The 21018-nt window shown below is 41.4% G+C and overlaps 1 protein-coding gene across 1 annotated transcript; it reads right to left on the bottom strand.

Annotated features, from left to right (window-relative positions):
• Positions 1-11301: 11301 nt before the first annotated feature.
• On the bottom strand, positions 11302-15384 carry gmnc (geminin coiled-coil domain containing). The gene is made up of 4 exons (XM_026366272.1): positions 15269-15384; positions 12826-12911; positions 12530-12646; positions 11302-12395 (listed from the first exon to the last, which is right to left on the bottom strand). The coding sequence occupies exons 1-4, from the start codon at positions 15345-15347 to the stop codon at positions 11364-11366; spliced, it is 1314 nt and encodes a 437-aa protein (XP_026222057.1). The 5' UTR covers positions 15348-15384; the 3' UTR covers positions 11302-11363.
• Between the last annotated feature and the right edge of the window lie 5634 nt (positions 15385-21018).

Consider the following 21018-nt stretch of genomic DNA (forward strand, 5'->3'; position numbering starts at 1 on the left):
TGCATGCAACAACAAAGGATCAATACCAGCTTGTTGTGATGCTTATGGAAGTGGGGTGCATGTGCAGACAGTATATGGTAATATGTGTAGTAGTTCGTAATGGGCAGATGAAGCTTTATGAGCTTTGGGGGGCTTTTCCAATTCCATCTATTCTAAACACTGAGCCTTGGTGAGGTATTTGATATTTAACATGTTATATGAGTTACAGTGTGAATTGAATTAAGCTAGCCAAATGGTTTCACAAAATTGTTAATTGTTAGCATGTGGGATTGTTCTCCGACATATACATAACTCCAGGTAACGGAACTGCAGCGGGATTTTGTTTCCTCTCGACATGATGAAGATATTAGGGCGTCATTCCCACTCAACCCGCTGCCAGCCTGTTGGAAACAGACACTTTTAATGTGAAACATCTGTGATGTCAGTGATGTAGCTCAAGTGTGACTTAAAAGGCAAAATACAGCAATACAAAAGACATAATTTCATTGTTCTAGTTGTTTTTATGATTCCGTTTTGTTGTACCTGTTTGTACATGACGGTGAACAGAATAACTCCACCAACCAAGTCCACAGCTGTTTAGGAATCAACTCGTCTCTGAGCAGAGTAAAACAACACTAGTGAGTTTTGGAGTATTTCTAACTCTCTTAAGTTAAGTTAACAAAATCAGGTGTTTGACTTGAATTGAAGCTCAGCAGGCTACAATAACAGAGACGGTAGATTGATTAATATTAGCTTCATAAGAGGTTGTTGAACATCATCGTCACCCTGACCTTTGCCCCCTCCTATTCATCTCTACCTATTGTTCTTTATTATGCTCAGAAGAATAAAGCAGGAAAAGCTTTTAAGGTAAAACAGCCTCATCAGCGTTTCTTAATGTGAGCTTGGCCGGGTGCTGTCCTCTCTCTGAAACCATTTCTCTTTACCTCAACACTGCCGGGGATCTCTGTCAAACAAGACAGACAAAGTTTAATTCAGAGCAGTTTCCTCTGACTCTCTGTCTTTCACAGCTTGTTTTATAACATGTGGACATCAAAAGTTTGGTATCACTTAGATATTTTATTGTTTTCCAAGGAAACACACACAAAATTAGTCTGAATAGGAAATATAGCAAAAGAACAGGACATGCTGACATTGTCAGATTTAGAAATAATGATTCTGATGGAAATGATGCTGTTCTTTAAACTTTGCCTTAATCAGGAAAAAAAACAACTTTTTGCAGCAATTACAGCCTGGCAGACCTTAAGCATTTTTAGCTGTACCTTCTTCAGACCGACTTTCATAGGTTTTTCTCGGTAATTGTGCCATGAAGTGCAGCATCCTGAAGTCTCGTCTTCGTTGATGCTCACTCTGGTGTTTGACGTGTACTATTTAGTGCGGCTGCCAGTTGAGGACCTGTGAGGCGTCTTTGTCTTAAACTCACTCTCAGATATTTGTCTTCTTCCACAGTTGTACGGGGGGGGGCTCCCAGTCAGTTCCAAAATATGGAACTAATGCTGATAATGTAATTTGTTTAGATGTGTGATCAACATTTAAAGCTGTGTGTAAAAGACCTCTCTCCTCTCTCAGCTGTGACATCTCCATCATTTAGGTAACATTAGCCACAGGGGAAAAAACCATGATGATGGGATATTAAAATATAACGTGTGGACCACGGGGCATCACTGCTGCATTCAATATTCAGTTACCAGTTAAGAAGGAAAGAAAGAAAGAAAGAACACAACAAGTGTCTTTCTCTGCATCTCTCTGAAAACTCAGCAGCAGCTCCTACTGCTGAGATAAAGACGTTTATCCTGAGTACGACTCCTGTTCTGGAATGTCAGTGCCGATATCAAATTTAACAGATGTTTGTGTGCAAACCAGTTTGAAGACTGGTTGAACTGGTTATTAATTACTAACTAGAATGTGGATGTCCTGAAGAAAATGTATGTGAATGCTGAATGAAAGCTGCCTCTGCCGCTGAGCCGGTTGACATGCTCCAAAAACATATTATGGTAAAAAACAGTAGAGAGCAGGAATAACCCCTAACCTAATGTACACGTAGAGCTTTATCTATGACCACACGTTGGTATGGTGGCTGCCATGTTTCAGTATGTGTAGTTGTTCATTATGGAGTAGCTGTGTTCCAATCGACATTGAGATGTGATGATGAAAATATAACCTATAAGGGGAGTGAGGCTCTGTGCCAACATCAAATTATGTTTCAGGTGTGTGTGTTGTGTACATGACTGAATTTGTGGCCTCATGCCAACACACAGGTATTGTGTTGATGTATGTGTGCGTTTCCCACTGTGCCAAAACTCGTCTCCGTTGGTCGACTTTCATTCCACACACGCTTAGAACACGCGACCGCTGCTATTTGATCCACTAAAAATAAAAAAAATCCAACACCCGCCACTCGCTGCTCCTCCAAGTTCCTGTTTTTGTTTGTTTAGAGGTGATGGAGGTTCACAAACTTATGACATGAGGTGCTTTACTCAGTTGAAGTCCTCCTCTAATAAAGTAAACTCAGTTATTCCAACCGATGTACTAATAAAGTATTTTATTGAACTTGATGCTGTTGATAACATGAATGTTTGAGTCTGGTCCAGTTTGTTCCATGTGTCTCATAAACCTGGTTTCTGCAGAAATCCAATACGTTCAGATGCTTCTCTCGTCGTAGGTAAATAAACTCCTTCTGAACTGAAGGAGTTTGTTACTGTTGCTCTCTAAACATCTGCCTCAATCTTCTCCTCATGTTGCTGCTGATTATGCTTCAAGTGGTGGATTAAATTCTTTTTATGCTGATTTCTGACACAACTTGTTAATCACAGATGTTTGATTCACGTCTGATTTGCTGCTGAACCATCTCCGAACAACTAAATTAACTCTTCACCAGAATCTTCCAATGTTCGCGCTTGGCTGTCCGTCGTTCGAAGGCACATGTGAGATGTTGTCATGCTATCATTTGTCTGCTGTGTGTTTTGGTGAGATGAGATTCTTCTCATGGGAAGGAATCGGGGCTTATGAAGCTTTATCTTGTTGTTATATAGTAAAGTAAACCCACTTCATTCTGTGGGCCTGTCTCACATCCTCCTCCACACTTTCAGCTTCACATTGGCTCTGAGCTGAGGAGGATTAATGTGTGTGTGTGTGTGTGTGTGAGATTTCTTTGCAGCTGTCTTCCAGGAGATGTTGATATGTGTTGTGTGTTTGTGTGTGTGTGTGTGTGTGTGTGTGTATCTCACTGGGTTAATTGTTGAGCAGGAGATTTAAGCGGTTAGTATGTTGGTATGCAGTTACTCATCCTCACACAGAATGCTATAAAGACCCATTAACCATTAAACTCGGAGCAGACAGATGCAACAATAAAATGAAAACTAATAGAAAAACTATTAAAAAATGTTTGTAAACTGAAATTAGATTTATATTTAGTTAGTTTTTAGACGCTTTTTCCCAAAGCAACATATCTAAGTCAAGGAGAAGAACTTTAGAGTAAAGTGCTCCAGGAAGAGTTTTTGCATAATGAGGTGTGAGATTTTTTTGAAGGTTTTAAGTGCAGAGAAAGATTTGGAAGAGTTCTGTTTTCAGCAGGTCTTTTAAAATTGAACTGAGGCAGCTGAGCATGCAGAGGTGGGTAGATCGTTCCTTCATCGTAGAACCACAGAGCTGAAAAGTTTAGTCTGGGATCTTTTGAGGTGAGGGGACCACAAGACGTTGTTCACTTACAGAGCTCAGTGAGTGAGAGGGAGTTTAGGTAGACAGGTGTTGTTGAGTTGACCACTCTGTAGGTAAGAGTCAGGACTTTGAACCTGATGCAGCAGCTACAGGAAGCAGAGATCTGAACAGTGGTGTAACGTGTGAAAATGAGCCGTGCTGCTGCATTTTGGATCATCTGGAGGTTTGATGGAGCAGCTGGTAACACCATCAGTAAGACACTGCAGTAGTCAGGACTAGATATGACCAGAGACTGAATAATGAGTTGAGTTGTATAGTCTGAAAGGTAGAGTCTGATGTTTGTGATGTTGAAAAGGACAAATCTACATGATGTGGAGACGAAACAAGTGACAACCAAAATTAGATTTGTGTAGAGAAATAAATGACCAAAATATCCATCACAGTAAGTAAAAAACGACCAGACAGAACGGTTAAAAGATGGAAAAGTGATGCAGAACTTCAGAAGATCCACAAAATGATGCCAAAGAGATGAGGAATGACCAGAAATAGATGCACTATGGCCACAAATAGCTGAAAATGACCAAAAGGAGACAGATTACAGCCAAAAACACAAAAGAAGCACAAAGACGAGAGACGAGAGGAAACACTGCTCAGGCTGTTTGATTCAGTGAATCTTTTGTTTCCCTGTTTATCTTCATGTTTCTCTGTCAAACAGCTGATGGAGGAGTGTGCGTGTGATTACAGTGCTCTCTACAGAAGAACTAATTGTTTCACTTGTAAAGGGAAGCTAATTACTTAATGTCATCTAGTGACTCAACCATTATGGAAACGCCTGGGGGAACAGAACATGTCCAAGGGTGTAAAATATGCTAATTGTAGCTAGCCACCCTGGTGCTCTAGCCAGAGGACAGATTGATAGAGAAGAGTTCCCATAAAGTAATAAAAATAATGTGTCTTTTGTTTAAGTCATTTCCTCTTCATTATGAAGAAGCGAGCGTGTCCACTCAGGCCTTCACTTCCTTATTGTCCTCTAAATGCACATTAACTCCTCTCATTTCTCTTCTCTGCTGCTGGTTTTCTCCCTCACTGATCACTCCATCCAGAGGTGAAGGGTCAGCAGCATCCATACACTTATACATGACGCATTACCCAAAACCAATTAGTGTGAAACACAGTGGACACTCAGTCAATTTGTAACTCTGTGTGTGTGTGTATGAGTGGATGTGTATCTGTGTCCACATTCCTCATTGTGAAGGTTCCATCATCAATCAGTTAATTACTGTTGGAGATTCATCAGTGAAGTCTGTAGAAGGACACTGGGACACAAGTTCTCCATCTACAGGTACTAATTAAATCATTTCCAAACGGTGTCATCAGTGGGATCTCAGTAAAACTAATATTTAGTGTCTCTATGAAGGATTTAGCATCTTCTGTTGCTCATACATTTTAGATTCCTGGAATTAATCTCAGGATTTTTGAGCTTTTTGTCAGGTGATCTTAATGAAGGTGAAGCCGGGTGTTATTAAGCAAGTCACAGTTTTCATGCAATACTGGGTGCACGGACAACATGTCCTCAGTGTTATTTATTAAATTTAATTATTTATTTTAATCACTCTACCCTTTTCCAAGATGCCATGTTGAAGACACAAAAACCACTGATGCTTCATTAAAAAAACTGAAAAGAGAGAACTGCACTGTGACGAGGGAAGTGACCGATGTATTCAGTCAGATAAAAGCTTGTTAAAGAGCGTTTCCATCAGATCATTTTATCCTGTTACCAGAGAAGCCACAAAACGCTTGTTCTGAGCAGCAAACAGCTGCTTGGAGCTCCTGGTTCACTGGAGTCGCAGCACATAAAGGTTTATTTCTGCCACCACCAACCAAAGTTCACATAGAGGAAAGTTTGCTGCAGGTTCAGAAATACACTAAGACTCATTTGTAATAGAAATTATTCATGTGCAAAGCTGTGTGCTCATCTATCTATCGTGATGATGAGCTTCAGCAGGAACACAGTAAAAATACAATAATAAAATTGAGTTAATTGTTTTAATAATTAACTGGCAGATGCTGAGTTTCTGGTGACAGGAGTGGTGAGTTTCTCTGTCAAATTCCTGCTTGTTTTGCTGTTTTGTCATCGGGGGGTGAAACGGAGTGCACTTTAAATCAGGTTGTGTTATAGACCTGTCGCTTTCTCTACAGAGCACTGTCCAGTGAGTTTTGGAGCATCTGGCTGAAACTAATATCCCTAAACATTTCAGAACTCACATCGTCAATAAAAAAACAGAGGATCAGTTCCTCTAGCAGCCGTTCATGCTCACATCACAACCACAGCTGGAGAGTTGACCGTACAGGCTCAGTGTCTTTTAACTTTCTGAAACTAGACGTTCACGCTCTGCTGTGTTGATGAGATCATGTTGATTTAGTTCTTTAACACATTTTATTAGTGTTTCTGTGAGAGCTTCATAGCGGTGTGTTGTGAGACATGTTTCTGACAGATGGAGCTGCAACGTGGAGACTTCATTTTGGATGGTGGGGGTGTGTGTGCTCATTAAGAGTTAATGTTGGGTTAATGTGCTCTCTGGGAGTGTGTTGTGGTCTGAGTCGGTGCTGTTAATGTTACACTGCACCTGAGTGATAGCTGCTGGTCTTAACCCTGCAGGAGCCAGGTCTAAATATTTTTAAAGTTCAGATGTCACGTGTGAGAGTGGGCGGCTCAAAAACGAATATTTAAATCCAAGAAAAAGCCAACTTCATCATTTTTACTCAAAAACAAACAAGACTAGTGGGATCAGCTCTCTGCAAATCTAACCACACCCTGCACTTATGAACCGTCTTCAGATACAGTCCTGTTCATAGGTATTGGAACAACAAAGCCACCTCCTTTTGCTGTACTTCGAAGACATTTGGGTTTAAGATGAGTCAGACGTTGAGAATTTCAGCTTTGATTCGATACTGTGTTCACTTTTCATATCAGGGGACCAAAACAACAAATGTTCGAACATATGACTGGTTTTGTTATCCAGATGTGACCTGTGAGAGGTTTCAAACAATAACCAGTTCTAATGAACTAGTTTTGGTTTTAAACTTGGGTTTACCTGTGAAGACTGACTGAAAACAGCAGCTGATAACAAAAGCATTATTCTCTTCACAAAGAGAAGAAGAAGGAAGGAAACGCACCAGCAGGCAAGTAGGATCCTACATCAGCTGACTGGACCCATGATGGAGACATGTTAATATTAAAAAAAGCTTTATTTTTATATAGTGGGTAATTATGTGTGTTTTAAACACTGTTACACAGATGATGAGACAAATGTAGAACATTACCAAACCCGTGTATTTACAGTTCACACTTTTTTTCTGAAACTTGTTCAGAAGCACCGAGATTTAAGTCCTTGTTTTGTGATTTAGTGATGCTGACGCTAGAGGAGGATTTTTCTTTATTCTGAAACCTGAGCTCAGCCTCTTCCAGGAAACCGTGGATTATCCTGGTGAAAAGAATTGAAACTGAGCTTTGTGCTGCAGACTCGACTCACTCTGTGGCTTTAGTTTCTTTGCAGATACAGATTCTTAAAAAATAACTTTAAGCAGCTAATGAATTCTGATGATACTCTGAATGAAGCAGCCGTCAGTAAAAGTTTAAAATCACTGAATCATTATTTACAATGCATATAAGATATGTATCATTTTACATATTAGGTACTTTTTCTTATTTTGAGTATATTTTAATCTTAATACTTTTTATATTTCTATACCTATAAAGTTTCTGTTTACAAATCAGGTTGTTGAAGTTTTTCTCTCCTTGAATCTGTTCAGGAATTAAACGGAACATGTTGGATTTCTGCAGAAACTGATTTGTGAGACATGAGGAACAAACCTGGACCAGACTCCAGATCAAATACTTTGTTTTATTATCAGGAACTCGGAGTAATCACTTTCTCAGTGGAGTACTGGTACCTTAGTACTCTTTGAAGTGATACTTCTACCCTTGACAAGTATTTGCACTTGTACTTTTGTCTACCCCCGCCACCTCCGCTGAAACCTGAGCTGAGTAGTCGAGGAAAAGGTGAAACATGTTTTGGGAGAGAATCCTCTCACCTGTGTGGGACGAGTTCACTCATTAGTGAATGTTTTTAGGTGAGCTAACGTGGCGGTGAGGCCGTTCCTCCCTGATCATCCGGTGCAGATTGAGTTTCAGTCGTCCGGCCTCCTTAATGACCCCTTTCCCTGGTCGACACTCAGCCTACCGACAACAACACACCCTGTGATCCGGAGCGGCCCTCCTTTCACATTCCTTTCAGACTCCAGGGCCTCCCTGCCCTGAAAGAGCCTCCAATCTGTTGGACATCTGCAGCCGGTCTTACCTTGTCATTAGACATAGACCACTTGATCGGCCCGCCACGGACACAGCTCGCTACCAACTTTCCCTCGACCCTAGATCATTCTCAGGGGACCCAGTGCAGGACCGGGACCCCATTTTGACAACCCCCAGGGAGAAGAAACCCTACTGGGGGGGGGGGCGTATCTGGGTGGAGGAGGAGATGGGGGGCCCTCTCCAGGGAGCAGCCAACCTCCTTTTGTTCTTGAAATGAGTGGGAGCTGTGGAGGAGGATGGTTAGACTGGTTTAACTGATAACTGAGCTAAAGACGGAGGCGGTTGTCGAACTGCACACAGCAACAGAACAGTTTTACACCGAGCCCCGAGGTCCAAGACCTCCGGCAGAAAATACCGACATTTATCCTGCAACACGATCAGATTAGTTCAAGAGGAACAGCTGATTAGCTGAATTGTAAAAAGCTCTATTCAAATAAATTGAATTGAAATTCGAATAAAACGTTTGTGAAATATACTTTTTGCATTTTTATTTAACAAATGTTGCTCAGATTCCACCTTACCCATAGTTAGAGGTAGGTTCATGACGGCGTAGGATGAGGTTTATGGACAACACCGTTGTTTTTACATATCTCTTCAGATCTTTGCACTGGCTTCCTGTGGCTGCAAGGATCAAGTTCAAAGCTCTGTCTCTTGCCTACAGAGTGGTTAACTCCACAGCTCCATCTTATCTCAGTTCAATCGTTCAGGTCTACATCCCCTCCCGTCCACTGCGCTCAACCAGTGAATGTCGTCTGGTGGTACCAGCACCACACAGTCGACACCAAGGAAAACTGTTCAGCTCAGTGATCCCACGATGGTGGAATGAGCTGCAGAACTCTGCACGCTCAGCCACCTCACTAGCAATCTTTAAAAAACTGCTGAAAACAGAACTCTTCATCATCTTCCTTTGCAAAAAAAAAAAAAAAAAAATTCTACCCTTTCATTCTCACATCTCTTGAAACAGAAACACTTTTTAACAGCACTTTGCTTTGATGTTGTTTCTTCTTGACTTAGATTTTGTTTGCTTGCCTTGTTCCTGACTTGTAAGTCGCTTTGGATAAAAGCGTCTGCTAAATGACTAAATGTAAATGTAAATGTATGGAAAGTCTGTCTAAGTTTGACATAGAGTGAACGTCACAGTCGCCTGATGTGAAGCCAGAGAAAACCTCTGAAGACGGTGGCTGCAGCACACAAACCCTGGTCCTCATCCTGAATGAGGACCAGGGTTTGGACCAGGGTCCTCTTCCTGAATGAGGACCAGGCTGCTCAAATCCACCTGAGTTGACTTTTTAGGAATCCATAAGACAAAGAATAACAGCTGCTCTTTTCCTGTAGGTTGTAAAAATCAGCAGAAAAAACACAGGTATGGTTGTGAATCAGTTTTTTAATTAGTCCACAGTTTACAGTCAGTTACAGTAAATTCTGTACACGTTCATATCAAATCTTTACACAACAGGAATTTAAAATATCATGACATGAAACTTGTTATGGTACTGTGATATTTTATAGTTGCTTTTAGAGAAACACATGAGCACATATCTGTGGTTGGGCAGTTACACCAGCATTTATGGCACCAATGGTTCCGCTGGTCTGGACGTTATCATTTGGACCTCTACCTGATGGCAGGAATACGATTTCATGTGACATCTTCACAAATTGTAGGGAAAATATTTCATTTTCATCACAAACACCTTTTTACATGTGTGAAGTGTGACATATGTAAACATATTTTTCATTTTTACACAGTTGTACATTATTTGAACACATGATGTTCATATATTTCACATGTGAAGTTACAACAATGTCCCATGTAATGGGATGACACCGACATCACAATCAGTGTCCAGTGAAAACCATTTTCAATTTTCTTCTACTTTTTTTTAGACAAAATAAATGATTTGAAAGTGTTCATAAGGCTGAAACATGCTGTTTCCTAAGATACCTGGTTCTCACAGGACATTGTGGAAAGAGAAGCTGTTTTCACATGTGAAATATCCAATAATCCTGTGTTAGTATTTAAATTTATGGAGTTTCCTACATGTTAAAATAAAAATATGGTGTTAATCGGCAGTCATTCACAAAATTCAGCATGTGCTCGCTTTGTGTTCAAAAGTGCTTTGTCGTCAACTTGGCTCAACATGCGTAAAAAAACATTGGCGGCGTGTAAACAGTTAGCAACAGCGGCAGTGACGTCAAACAATTCATTTTAACTGGACATCAGTCCAGCGTCCAGCCAGTCAGCGGCAGCTTCAGCATTACATTAATTCACTGCATTTTTCTGTAATAACATTTTTGGCACTTCCATTAAGGCGACAGGTTTCCTGAAGTCACTTTTTAGAACTAGTTGCTGTTTTTGTTCTGCGGCAGTTTTTTCATTTTGTCTTTGATACAACAAGAAAACACAACAATACAGTTAAGATGGTTTAGGTGGCAGTTTCACAGTTTCATCTTGGCATTTAAACAACACTTCAGCCAGACCTGTTAAATCTTTATGTCACACTCACTGAATGGTTTTAATCGAATTAGCTACATACAAACCTAAAATTGTCAGATGTTCTATTTTTCCAGTGTTTGGGTCTAAAGTAAGTCATAAAATGAGGTGTGTAACATGTCCTTAGAGCGGGTTAATCTCATACCACAGTTCAACATATTAGTCTTCTTGTTAAACTCTACGATAGACTGAGTTGATGGTGAATAAAATGAAACCAACTTCTTTCTTTTTTAATTGCTGTGGGATTGTTCAGTAAGTTACACAGAGGTGATGGTTTCCATTTGTCCTCAGATGAATGTGGTCTGCAGCAGACATATTGTACAGGTTTAACATGGGCTCCAGAAAACATGATTGTGACCTTCTGACTCCAAGATGAGATTCTTGGTTTTATTTGAAAATAAATAAAGAATCTGTGCACAACCATGTAGAACAGGACTAAGGATGAAAAAAGGAGCCTCGAGTTTACTTGACTGGGGCATGCACCGTTTGTACCTGACTCATGCAGTGAATGTGTGACTGTCGGACAGCATGAATTGGTTTTAATAAAATAGAGGCAAATGGCCATAAATCATTTTTCACCTAACCAACATTATTGTTTTTGTGAAAGTAAAGTTAGGATCTTAATTTATCCAGGTCTGTGTGACCTGTAGATGCTGCATGTTCTTCTTTCAAGCCCTTTGTCCTGATATTTCTATGATCTGGAATAATCAAGGACATACTGAGGGTTTTGTTCCAAGTCCATGAGGAAACAAGTTTATCAGTGATTTAAAAAAAAGCCCAGGACCTGAATATTGGCTTGGCCAGTTATGTTTTCAGTGCTCTTTGAAGGGAAGTCCACCAAGCTGCCTATGGTTCCTGTCTGGGCACCCATGTGAAGTTCCACCTTCCCTCACTGTCCTTCCTGACAAAGGCCTGTCCCTGGGGGAAGCTGTGTGTCTTCACGCTGCTGGACGGACTGAGCGACATACTGAATGCCAAGTCTGTCCTGCTGCGAGGCATGTGAGGCGTTGCAGGACGCTGAGGTTTCGCTGATGGGTTTGTTGAGCTGATGGGCATCCAGGGTGCATTTGTGACTGGACTCGACAACAAAGTGGGACATAAATCAACTCTTTCTCCAAGTGAACTGAACTGGATCGTGTCTTGTGATGGTGTCTGGCAGCCTTGCAGTGAAGTCCAGTACGCTGGATGTTCTGCTGGGTTTTCCTGCAGAGGCAGGACTTGACACGAGGCAGGGGGGCAGCAGAGCTCTGCCCTGTCTGGTGTCTGGGTGAAGGGTAGGTCTTCTGTCAGTGGTGGAGTTTGGAAGGCACTTAACGAACTGTAGCTCCTGATCACAGCGTCGGGAGCTTCGGACTGGTTGATCAGCCCAGTGACAGTGAAGTCAGAGTGTTGACCTGGAGAAGCTGTGCAGGTCTCAGGTGACTTGGCAGAATTACCACAGTTTGCTACTTGGTATTCGGCACTAAACTGGGTTTGACGTGTTGCGTTTTGGCAGTAATTGTTGGCAGATGAAGGTGTAGAGGTGACGACTGAAGGGCTGAAGGAGGAGTTGAGCGTTTGCTCAGGGGAAGAGATTACTGCAGTATCATAAACTAAACTTCTGAGGCTGGATCTGGATGAAGACAAGGTTTCATTGGATGTATCTATCGTGTCTCGGTCCTTCAGTCCCAGCGTTCGTAGAACCCACAGGTCCAGTTTTGGTTCTGAAGATACAGACGTTTCGTGGGTCTCAGAGCAGAACTCGGCAGTGAGGTTCCTGCAGACTCTCTTGCTGATCTGGTGTGGGCCCAAGTGCTGATGACCACAGTTCTCGGAAAGTCCATCATTGACGTACGTCAGGTTTCTCTTTCGCTTCATCCTCCCATCAGCGGTTAGTTTCTACAAAAGAGGAACAAGGACAGAGTGAGGTGATTTTATCAAACTGACCTTGATGCTGCTTAGATTCTGACCAGTATTTTTATCTCTTTCTTATCAAAGTCCAGTACAGTGAGCAGCGGTTCTGGTGAACAGACCTTAGCCTTTTTCTCCAGGTCTCTCACAAACGAAGAGTTGAGGAACTCTCGGAGTTTGTTGTTCTCCTCCTGCAGTCTGGCCAGCTCCTCCTCTCTCTGCAGCAGAGTGTCCTGCAGCTGCAGACATTTTAGAAGTCATTAATGCTAAAATCAGATTTAGACTCAGCCTGGGGTCAGCTAAAGTCTGTTTTGGGAAATCATACATAGGTCCTATAGGTTTATGCCCTAAAAGGTTGTTTTATTCTGGAAATATGTAACTGTAGACTCTAGTTATTGTTGTGTTCAGGTGTTTGTACCTGTTTGTTTCTCTGGAGGTGGGGTGAGAGCTGCTCCATCCACATCAGACCAGCAGGAGGAGAACCGTTGCAAACACTCTCAGAGTCTGACAAAAAACAAACACAGAAAAATGACTTTTAGAGTTGAAAGTATCAGTAGTAGCAGTAATACCATTATCATTCTGTACCAATGTAGATGCAGCCGGCATGTGGAGCCCGAATTGTCTCATTGCCATTAACTGTAGTTTTCTTGTTATGTGTTTAGTTTATTATCTGTTTTTTACTTTTGAAATAATAACATGGCTACGTTTTAGAAATCCAGTATCTGCTGTGCTCTACTCATTATAAATACTGTATCTTTGCAGTACTGGACCCATATAATTAAACAACAGAAAGGACTAACTTTGTATTTATAGTTGTTGGTTAGAAAAGTTTTTTGGCACTTTTGTGATTATCAATTTGTATTTAAGATTTTAGTTTTTCCCCTTTAGCACATTTCCTTACTTCACTTCATTTATATTCTTTTACTTTTAATACCCCTCAGTCTTATACTTACTTGTACTCATAATATTACTGTAAGTAATGGCACTGTTTGTGGTTTACTTACTACTTACTGTAATGTGATCTGATCTTCACAAACATAATATTTCTTAAATGATCTTCATGACTTTACTGAACACAGAGTTATGGTGGAAAATGTGTGTGAAACAGTGTTTTATTAACTGTGGCTGCGAATTAGACCTGAACAGTGTCCAGAAGGAACTTTCACGTTTCATGACCAATTTATGCAGAAAATCAGGAAATCAAACGGTGCCGTTACTGTTTCTTATGACAGATGAAATGGAAACACCTAGTGGCCATCAGGAGAACTGCAGCTTGTGATGTTAACATTTGTTTTACAGTCTGTGACTTTTCCTGCACTGTAACTTCATCTCATAGATTTGAACTGCTTCTTGACTTTTCAAGAAAACATGGCAGAGAAACCAGCGGCTTCAGGAGAAATCTACCTGGGGAATTCAGGTGTCTCTCTTATCCCCTCCCCTAACTACAGTAACCAGGCGTCTCAGCGACTGCAGCCAGGTTACGTAAGAGCATGTAAACGCAGTTTTATTTCAGAGTGACTTGATGAATTAAACTCTCCGAGTGAGGCGACTACCAGAAAATTAAAAGATAAATCTTAATATCTAAAGTGTTCCAGCTGTTTCCATCTGCAGCAGCAGTGAGAGTGTTCAGAAGTCGCTCATGTGGAACCTGCAGAAGGTGTTTATTTCCCAGAGTTCGTAGAGAAAACTGGGGAATCCCTCAGTTTGATAAATGAGCCGACGGCACACAGTCACACTCTGCTGAATGTGGCATTTGGAGCAGAGCAGAAATGTTGTTAAGTCCCCAGCAACGTGAAACTGTTCAGACACACAGCAGCTCAGTTCTGATAACTGGGGTCGAAATCCTTCATGTTAGGTATGAGTACAATTTGAGGTACTTTAGGCTCCTTCATACTTCTGCTCAGATAGAGTTAGGGTTAGGTATGAGTACAATTTGAGGTACTTTAGGCTCCTTCATACTTCTGCTCAGATAGAGTTAGGGTTAGGTATGAGTACAATTTGAGGTACTTTAGGCTCCTTCATACTTCTGCTCAGATAGAGTTAGGGTTAGGTATGAGTACAATTTGAGGTACTTTAGGCTCCTTCATACTTCTGCTCAGATAGAGTTAGGGTTAGGTATGAGTACAATTTGAGGTACTTTAGGCTCCTTCATACTTCTGCTCAGATAGAGTTAGGGTTAGGTATGAGTACAATTTGAGGTACTTTAGGCTCCTTCATACTTCTGCTCAGATACGGTCCTTTTTACCACACGTACCACCAGTTAATTGGTTATGAGATCCTCTCCAAGCAGCTCGATGTTTCTGTGAAGCCTCAGAAGGATGGTGTGAAAGAGGCGCAAAGAGTCAAGGAAACGTGGTCATGGTGAAATCTCCAGACAAGATTCACAGTTTGGTTCTGAACACGATTTATGAGCCACCGTTCTGTTCAAACCCGTTCTGGTTTTAGTTCGGTTTTATTTATCTTTATATGTCGAGGTTGCGTCCTCAAAATTCAGATGACCTGATCTATGCCGCTGATCTAACATCAAGAAATATTAGATTTCTGTGACACTGTTGAATGTGAGGGAAGACTCTGGAAGACTTGTCGGACAGCTGGACTAGTTTTGATTCTGAAATCACTTGTGTGCAGAAAGGTCCCGTTATCATTTGATGATTTCAAATATTCAGTTGAATCAAAAAAATCAAATTTAAATGTTTATCACTTCTGTCAGTTTAAAGTTATTTCAGTGAAACTTCTGGTTCTGGTTTCTTCTTTATTGGGTCTGATTATTAATACACATAATACTTTGTTATGTTCTTTGTTTTGTAAGTATTCTGTAGTGTTGGTATTTTTACTTAAGTAAATGTACATTTATTACTCACCCCACACAGTCAGTGGCTCGTGCTGCCTCTCACTGAGGTCACGGGGGTCACGGGCCCAAACAGAGGCCAGGGTTGCCATGGAAACGTCAACAATGTCGGGACCGAGGGCCAGATCCTGGAGCATGAGGTGGTGATGATGATGAGGATGATGAAGAGGAGGTGGAGGGGGTGGTGAGGGATTCCCTAGAGAGAGACAGAGAGAGTTTGTGTATGAATGAAGAAGAGGAGGGAGGTGTGTGTGTGTGTGTGTGTGTGTGTGTGCAGCCGTGCCAGCTGACTGTGTGTTGATATGGTGATGATCAACACGTTTTAAAGTCCCCTTTTAAAAAACTCACTCTTTTGTTGAGTTTTGTTCAGTGAAATTTAAAACTTCAGTTTCTGCTGAATGACGAGAAGCTGCAGCCTCATCAGTTTCATCGGGACCTTTACAAAGGTTCAGAGGATAAAAAGATAAATGGATGGTGTAAAAAGTCAAACGTGCCGTTTTGGTGCAGTGGGATAAAATCAGCGAAGGTGAGGAGGAATGATGTGTTCATAAAAACTACAAAGGTAAAAACACTAAAAATCTATCGGTAGCTGGAATCCAGTTTACTACACACCTGTATAGTGACAAGAAAATACTGTAATACTGAACTGTAAGAAGCAGGATTGTCCTCAGATATTGAACATACAGCTGCAGTGCATCCAAACATGAGACCACATCAAAAATCAGACATTTTCATATAATAATCTGAACATCTGAGGAGACACAACAAGATGTATAAAATATCCAGTGTCTGATCCAGTGCAGCTCACGTTCAGGTGGACTCATCAGAGGCTCGTTCACTAAATCAACCTGCAGCTGTTCACCGCTGCTTAGATGGAAGAACTGAAACACCCGGGGAGAACCTCTGGATCCCAGTCAGAGTCCAGTTAACACCAAAGGTGTTGAATGGGGTCCAGGTCCAGGACTCTGCAGACCAGTAAAGGTCTGAATTTATGGCTGCTGCCTCCACTGAACAGGGTCACTCTGCATATATAAAATATATAATTCTTACCAAGTATAGATTCTCTAGGAAAGTCCCGAGTATTTAGTGAACTAATTAGAACTTTCTCTCTCTAACACGCGTCAGTTTTGCTTCATCACAGAAGATACATAAAAAACAGAAATGTGGTTTATAAAACTTTGAAGCACAAGTTAAATTAAATACATACTGTATTAATGCAGTGTTAAAGATTAAAGATCCACTTATGAGCACTCCACCTGTTGAGTCACATCACCCGTCTCACCTGTCTGCTCCCAACCAGACTCCGTTCCAAAAAATCCCAAAACAACGCACAAACCAACCGAGTGTGACTGCGACGTCTAAAGCTCCGGTGAAATCACTGAACACAACAGTACCTGCCTTTAATTAATGTGTTTTCAAAGGAGATTTTCTGTCTATTAAAGGTCCGACACTAACACATGTGACTCACAGCAGATGGGAGCCCGGCGGACTGACGTTTCTCCGTCAGCCTGTTGCGCAGGGTTGTGCGTAAAAGCGCGCTGTAGAATCTCCAAGTGCACAGCGAGGTTTTAAAACCCGTTTCTGTTTCACGTAAATCCTGAAGGAAGCTGGACTTCAAAGGGAGGAGCAGGATTCCTGTGTGAGACTCACCGCGGACTGAAGCAGAGGAAAAAACCTCCAGCAGCTCAAACCGCAGCGCCGTCACACCCAGACAGACAGGTGCGTGTGCGTGCGTGTGAGAGAGAGAGTGGGGACTGATCGCTGTGTCCAATCAGCTGGTGAGGTTGGAGCTGCTGTCAGGTCAGCTGTCTGGTTAAAGGTGAGGTCACTGCGTGAGGGAAGAAACCCGAACAGAACCAATGAGGTCCCGGATGCAGTTTGTCATGTTGTGGACTCAGCTGCTCAGATCTGGACCGGAGAAGGAGTCGGTTCAGAGATTGATCCAGGTTCCGTTTGCTCACAGCCTCTGATGCTCTTTTACCTCTTTTAACATCAGTCAGGAGGATTCTTCTTAACTTTTCTGAAACATGTCGCTGCATTAAATTGAAAATAAATAAATAAATATTAAAAACACAAAAAAACAAACATTTGATATATATATATATATATATATATATATATATATATATATATATATATATATATATATATATATATATATATATATATATATATAGTACTGGTGCTGGAAAGTACTAACTAACTCAGTATGGGCTAGTGCAAAATACAAAGCAGTACCATTAAGTATACATCTAGTACAAACTGGCACTTACATACAATATAATACAACACAGTACTATGTAGTACTTTCTAGAACACTGTTAAGTACAGAAAAATATACTACTTGCTAATTACATCATCAAATAGTACTGTGTAATATTTACTTATATATTGTATTACAAAACAGTACTGCAATACAGAATGGTATTATAATCACTGTATACCTGTAATACAGTATGATAGTGTATTAGTCAGTACCGTGTACTATAGAACTGCATGGTACAATATCTCACAACACGGTGCGATTACTGTAGTATAATTATGTTGTAATTATACTGTAATCCATCAATAATAAATGATATTATATATATATATATTACAATAAGATATTCTTTGTATGTTATTTGCATCTAATGATCAGTTTTATGGGATTAATTCAGACTAAAATCATGAATGTTGGGCTGAGATTTACAAACATGTCGACACGTCTCTAATGAAGCTTCAGTGAAACAGGTCGTGTGAGCAGATACTAAACACACACACCTGATCCTCCTGTGCCGAGTTAACCTGTAATCTGACAGCAGGTCAGTTAAACTGCAGCAACAATTAGGAATCTAATTCACAGACTGACATACCAACAGGATGACACATTAACAGGCAGCCAGGACACAAACGGAAGGAGGGAAATTCTTCCTCTTCTCATCTTAATGATTCAGTTTATTCTTGTTTTAACTGTTTTATTTCTCATCTTTTCAAATTGTTTCCTAATTTATAACTGTTTAGTGTATTTTCATACTTTCCAGTCTCTTGTTTCCACTGTTTCATGTTTTTTTTTTATTTACACAAACCAGTAGAAAAGATGTTGTTTTTAATTATAATTAGAGTGAATAGAGAGGTCAGAGGTCATTTGTGGTGCTACCTTCACTGACTCTCTGGGTTTTTGGTGTGTGTATTTACAGTGGCATCCCTTTTGATACTGCCGTACATTTTACCGGCAGGTGATGAGCAGCACGTCATGTTCAGACCATTTCCTCATTTTGTGTCGTCGACCACAGAATCTCCTCATGTCCTCATGATCGGAGTCATTTAAATGTTGTTCGACAAACTCCAGACAGGCTGCAGCTGAACTGCTCTACAACAAAATCTGATTGATGGAGAGTTACTGAGTCAGGTTTTCCCGGTGAGGCCCATCTGACTCGGACTTCCCTGACCAAGGTTCTTTCTGTCTGGTGACTCTGATTCTAGTCCTGCAGGTTCCAGACTTGTTCCTTTGAGGCCAATGTTCTCCTGGAACACTCAGAGCTTTAGAAATAGTTTCATACCCTGGTGCTGATCTGCTCCTGGTGTGACGGCCTACAAAGAGTTCCTTGGACTTGGTTTTTGACATGAGATGCTGTAAAATATTCCCTTCTGAACTATGATCGGTTCAGTTGGTCACAGGTGAACTCATCTCAGGCAGGATTACACGAAACAGGATGCAGTTGTTTCGGGGGTTTCGGTGTCTTGTTCAAGGACAATTGCGACTGGACCACAAACACCCTCGGAAATGAGGGATTTCAGTTTTTGATTTCTTATAAATTTGCAAACATCTCTAAAACATTTTTAACTTTGTGAATATGAAGCAAAAAGCATTGAAGTGCATTTAAAGTTCAAATGAAATCTACAACAGTGAAGGTGTCTGAACACTTCCTGTATATCTCCATCACAGACATTCAGTCTAATGAGCCGTCCGGCTCCGTGTCCACATCACAGCAGATGCTGCCTCACCTCCAGCTGAGGAATAAAGCTGTTCCCTCCAACTACTTTTGCCCCCCAGCCCCCCCCAGCCCCACCCCTGCAGGGAAGCTGGCCGACCATTATATTTGACTTTTCCCGTTAGCTTTAATGGCTGGTTAAGTGGTAATGGAGGGGGGTTTATCACCTTCGCCAGTCACATAGCAGTGGTGCGAATGCAGCAGTAACCATATGTGGAGCAGCAGGGGTCACGTCACTGGAAGGTTGCTGGTTTGAATCCCCTGACCAACTGGGCTGATTCGCCGTGGAGACAGACTCCACTGCCGTACTGTCGGGTTGTTTTAGTTCCTGATCAGAACACTGAGCAGTGCAACAGAGTTGTTGATCTTTAAAAAGGATCAGGAGAGAACTTTAGTTTTATTAGTAGTTAATTATTAGATGAGCTGTAGAATTAAGAGTCAGAAGGTTTAGTTTTAGGCAACTCAACAACCCATGTCTACAGAGGTTGAGTCACTGGCTAAAGGTTAGCAAAGGTAGTCAGCATGTTAATCAGTTTGGTACATTTACATTTAGTCAATTATCAGACTTTTATCCAAACGTCTGACAAGCGAGGAACAAGGTACGAAGGCAGGGTAGGTGGCCACTACTCCCAGCCTTGGTAAGGTTAGTTTGAATATGTTAGCAGACTTCACTAGCTTAGCATTGTATGGAAAGATTGGGCAAACTTTTACTGCTGCAGATTAGGCCTAAAATGTGGAGTAAGACCTTTGACTATTGGCCACTAGAAGTCAGGTCACCTATCGACCCCCTTGATATGTGCTCTGCCGAAGCATAATTGCAGGTGTGATAACAGATGGTAATGACCAGCTAATGCAGTGACAACATTTGAAAGAGGCAGAGAGGCCTTGATTATCCAGGCGTTGATGCTTTCGCAGTGGTTTCCCAACTTTTTGGCTCATGACCAAAGTAAAAAATAACCTCACAGCCACGGACTGAAGGTTACATATTGTTGTGAGCTGTGAATTTGATTAAAATCATTTTTAACACCCTGAAAAAGTACAATTATTATATTATTATCGTATTTTACAGGATCTAAGCAAAGTAGAAAAACAAAAATTGAACTCGCCCTCAGCACAATCAGTCACAGTGAATGACTGCGGACAGACAGGGGGTGTGTATGGGAGTGTCGGTCAGCAGGTCGTCCTCTCAGCTCCTCTTTGATGGCTCTCTGTTGGTGCCAGGTGACCTGCTGAGCTCTCGTTTGTAGACAGTAGATCAGGGCGCCCTCTGCTAATTAAAGTGAGCCTCCGGGTTGCTGCAATTTACCAAAACCCAGCCGTTAGACAGCAGGTCAGAGGATTACTGACCCTCTGTAGCCTCAACTTCAGCAGCCAGATGGTTTCATTTAGTGAAAGGTGTCTTTACTGAGGTGCCTTTGAGCCAGGCACCGACACCTTACAGCACAGACGGTGACAGCCACACACCCATTCAGGTAACATATAGTGTCATATGCAGTTTTTTTAGTGGCTTCACAAAGTATTCAGAACCCTTCACTTAGCAGCTAACTCACAAGACATTTTACTGCAGAACAAATACTTTTACTTTGATACTTTAAGTACATTTTGCTGATAATGCTTGTACTTAAGTAGGACGTTTCCTTACAATCTAGTATTTTGAAACTGTGGTTTAGCTACTAACAGGGTCTGAGTACGTCTCCCAGTGCTGGGGCCTTCAGGTGGGCTACCTGGTGGTCCAGCTAAGGTTGAGTGGGGCAGATGTTAAACCTTTTCCTACTCCTCCTCCCTGCTG

The sequence above is a fragment of the Anabas testudineus genome, chromosome 13 (genome assembly GCF_900324465.2).
Source record: "Anabas testudineus chromosome 13, fAnaTes1.2, whole genome shotgun sequence".
In the NCBI taxonomy this organism is placed as follows: Eukaryota; Metazoa; Chordata; class Actinopteri; order Anabantiformes; family Anabantidae; genus Anabas; species Anabas testudineus.

Excerpts from the sequence above, each read along its gene's own strand:
- gmnc (XM_026366272.1), bottom strand. The coding sequence starts at position 15,347 with ATGGCAACCCTGGCCTCTGTTTGGGCCCGTGACCCCCGTGACCTCAGT. Across the intron at positions 12,647-12,825 it reads ACCTCCAGAGAAACAAACAG|CTGCAGGACACTCTGCTGCA; the intron begins GTACAAACACCT and ends AAATGTCTGCAG. Across the intron at positions 12,396-12,529 it reads ACCTGGAGAAAAAGGCTAAG|AAACTAACCGCTGATGGGAG; the intron begins GTCTGTTCACCA and ends CCTCTTTTGTAG.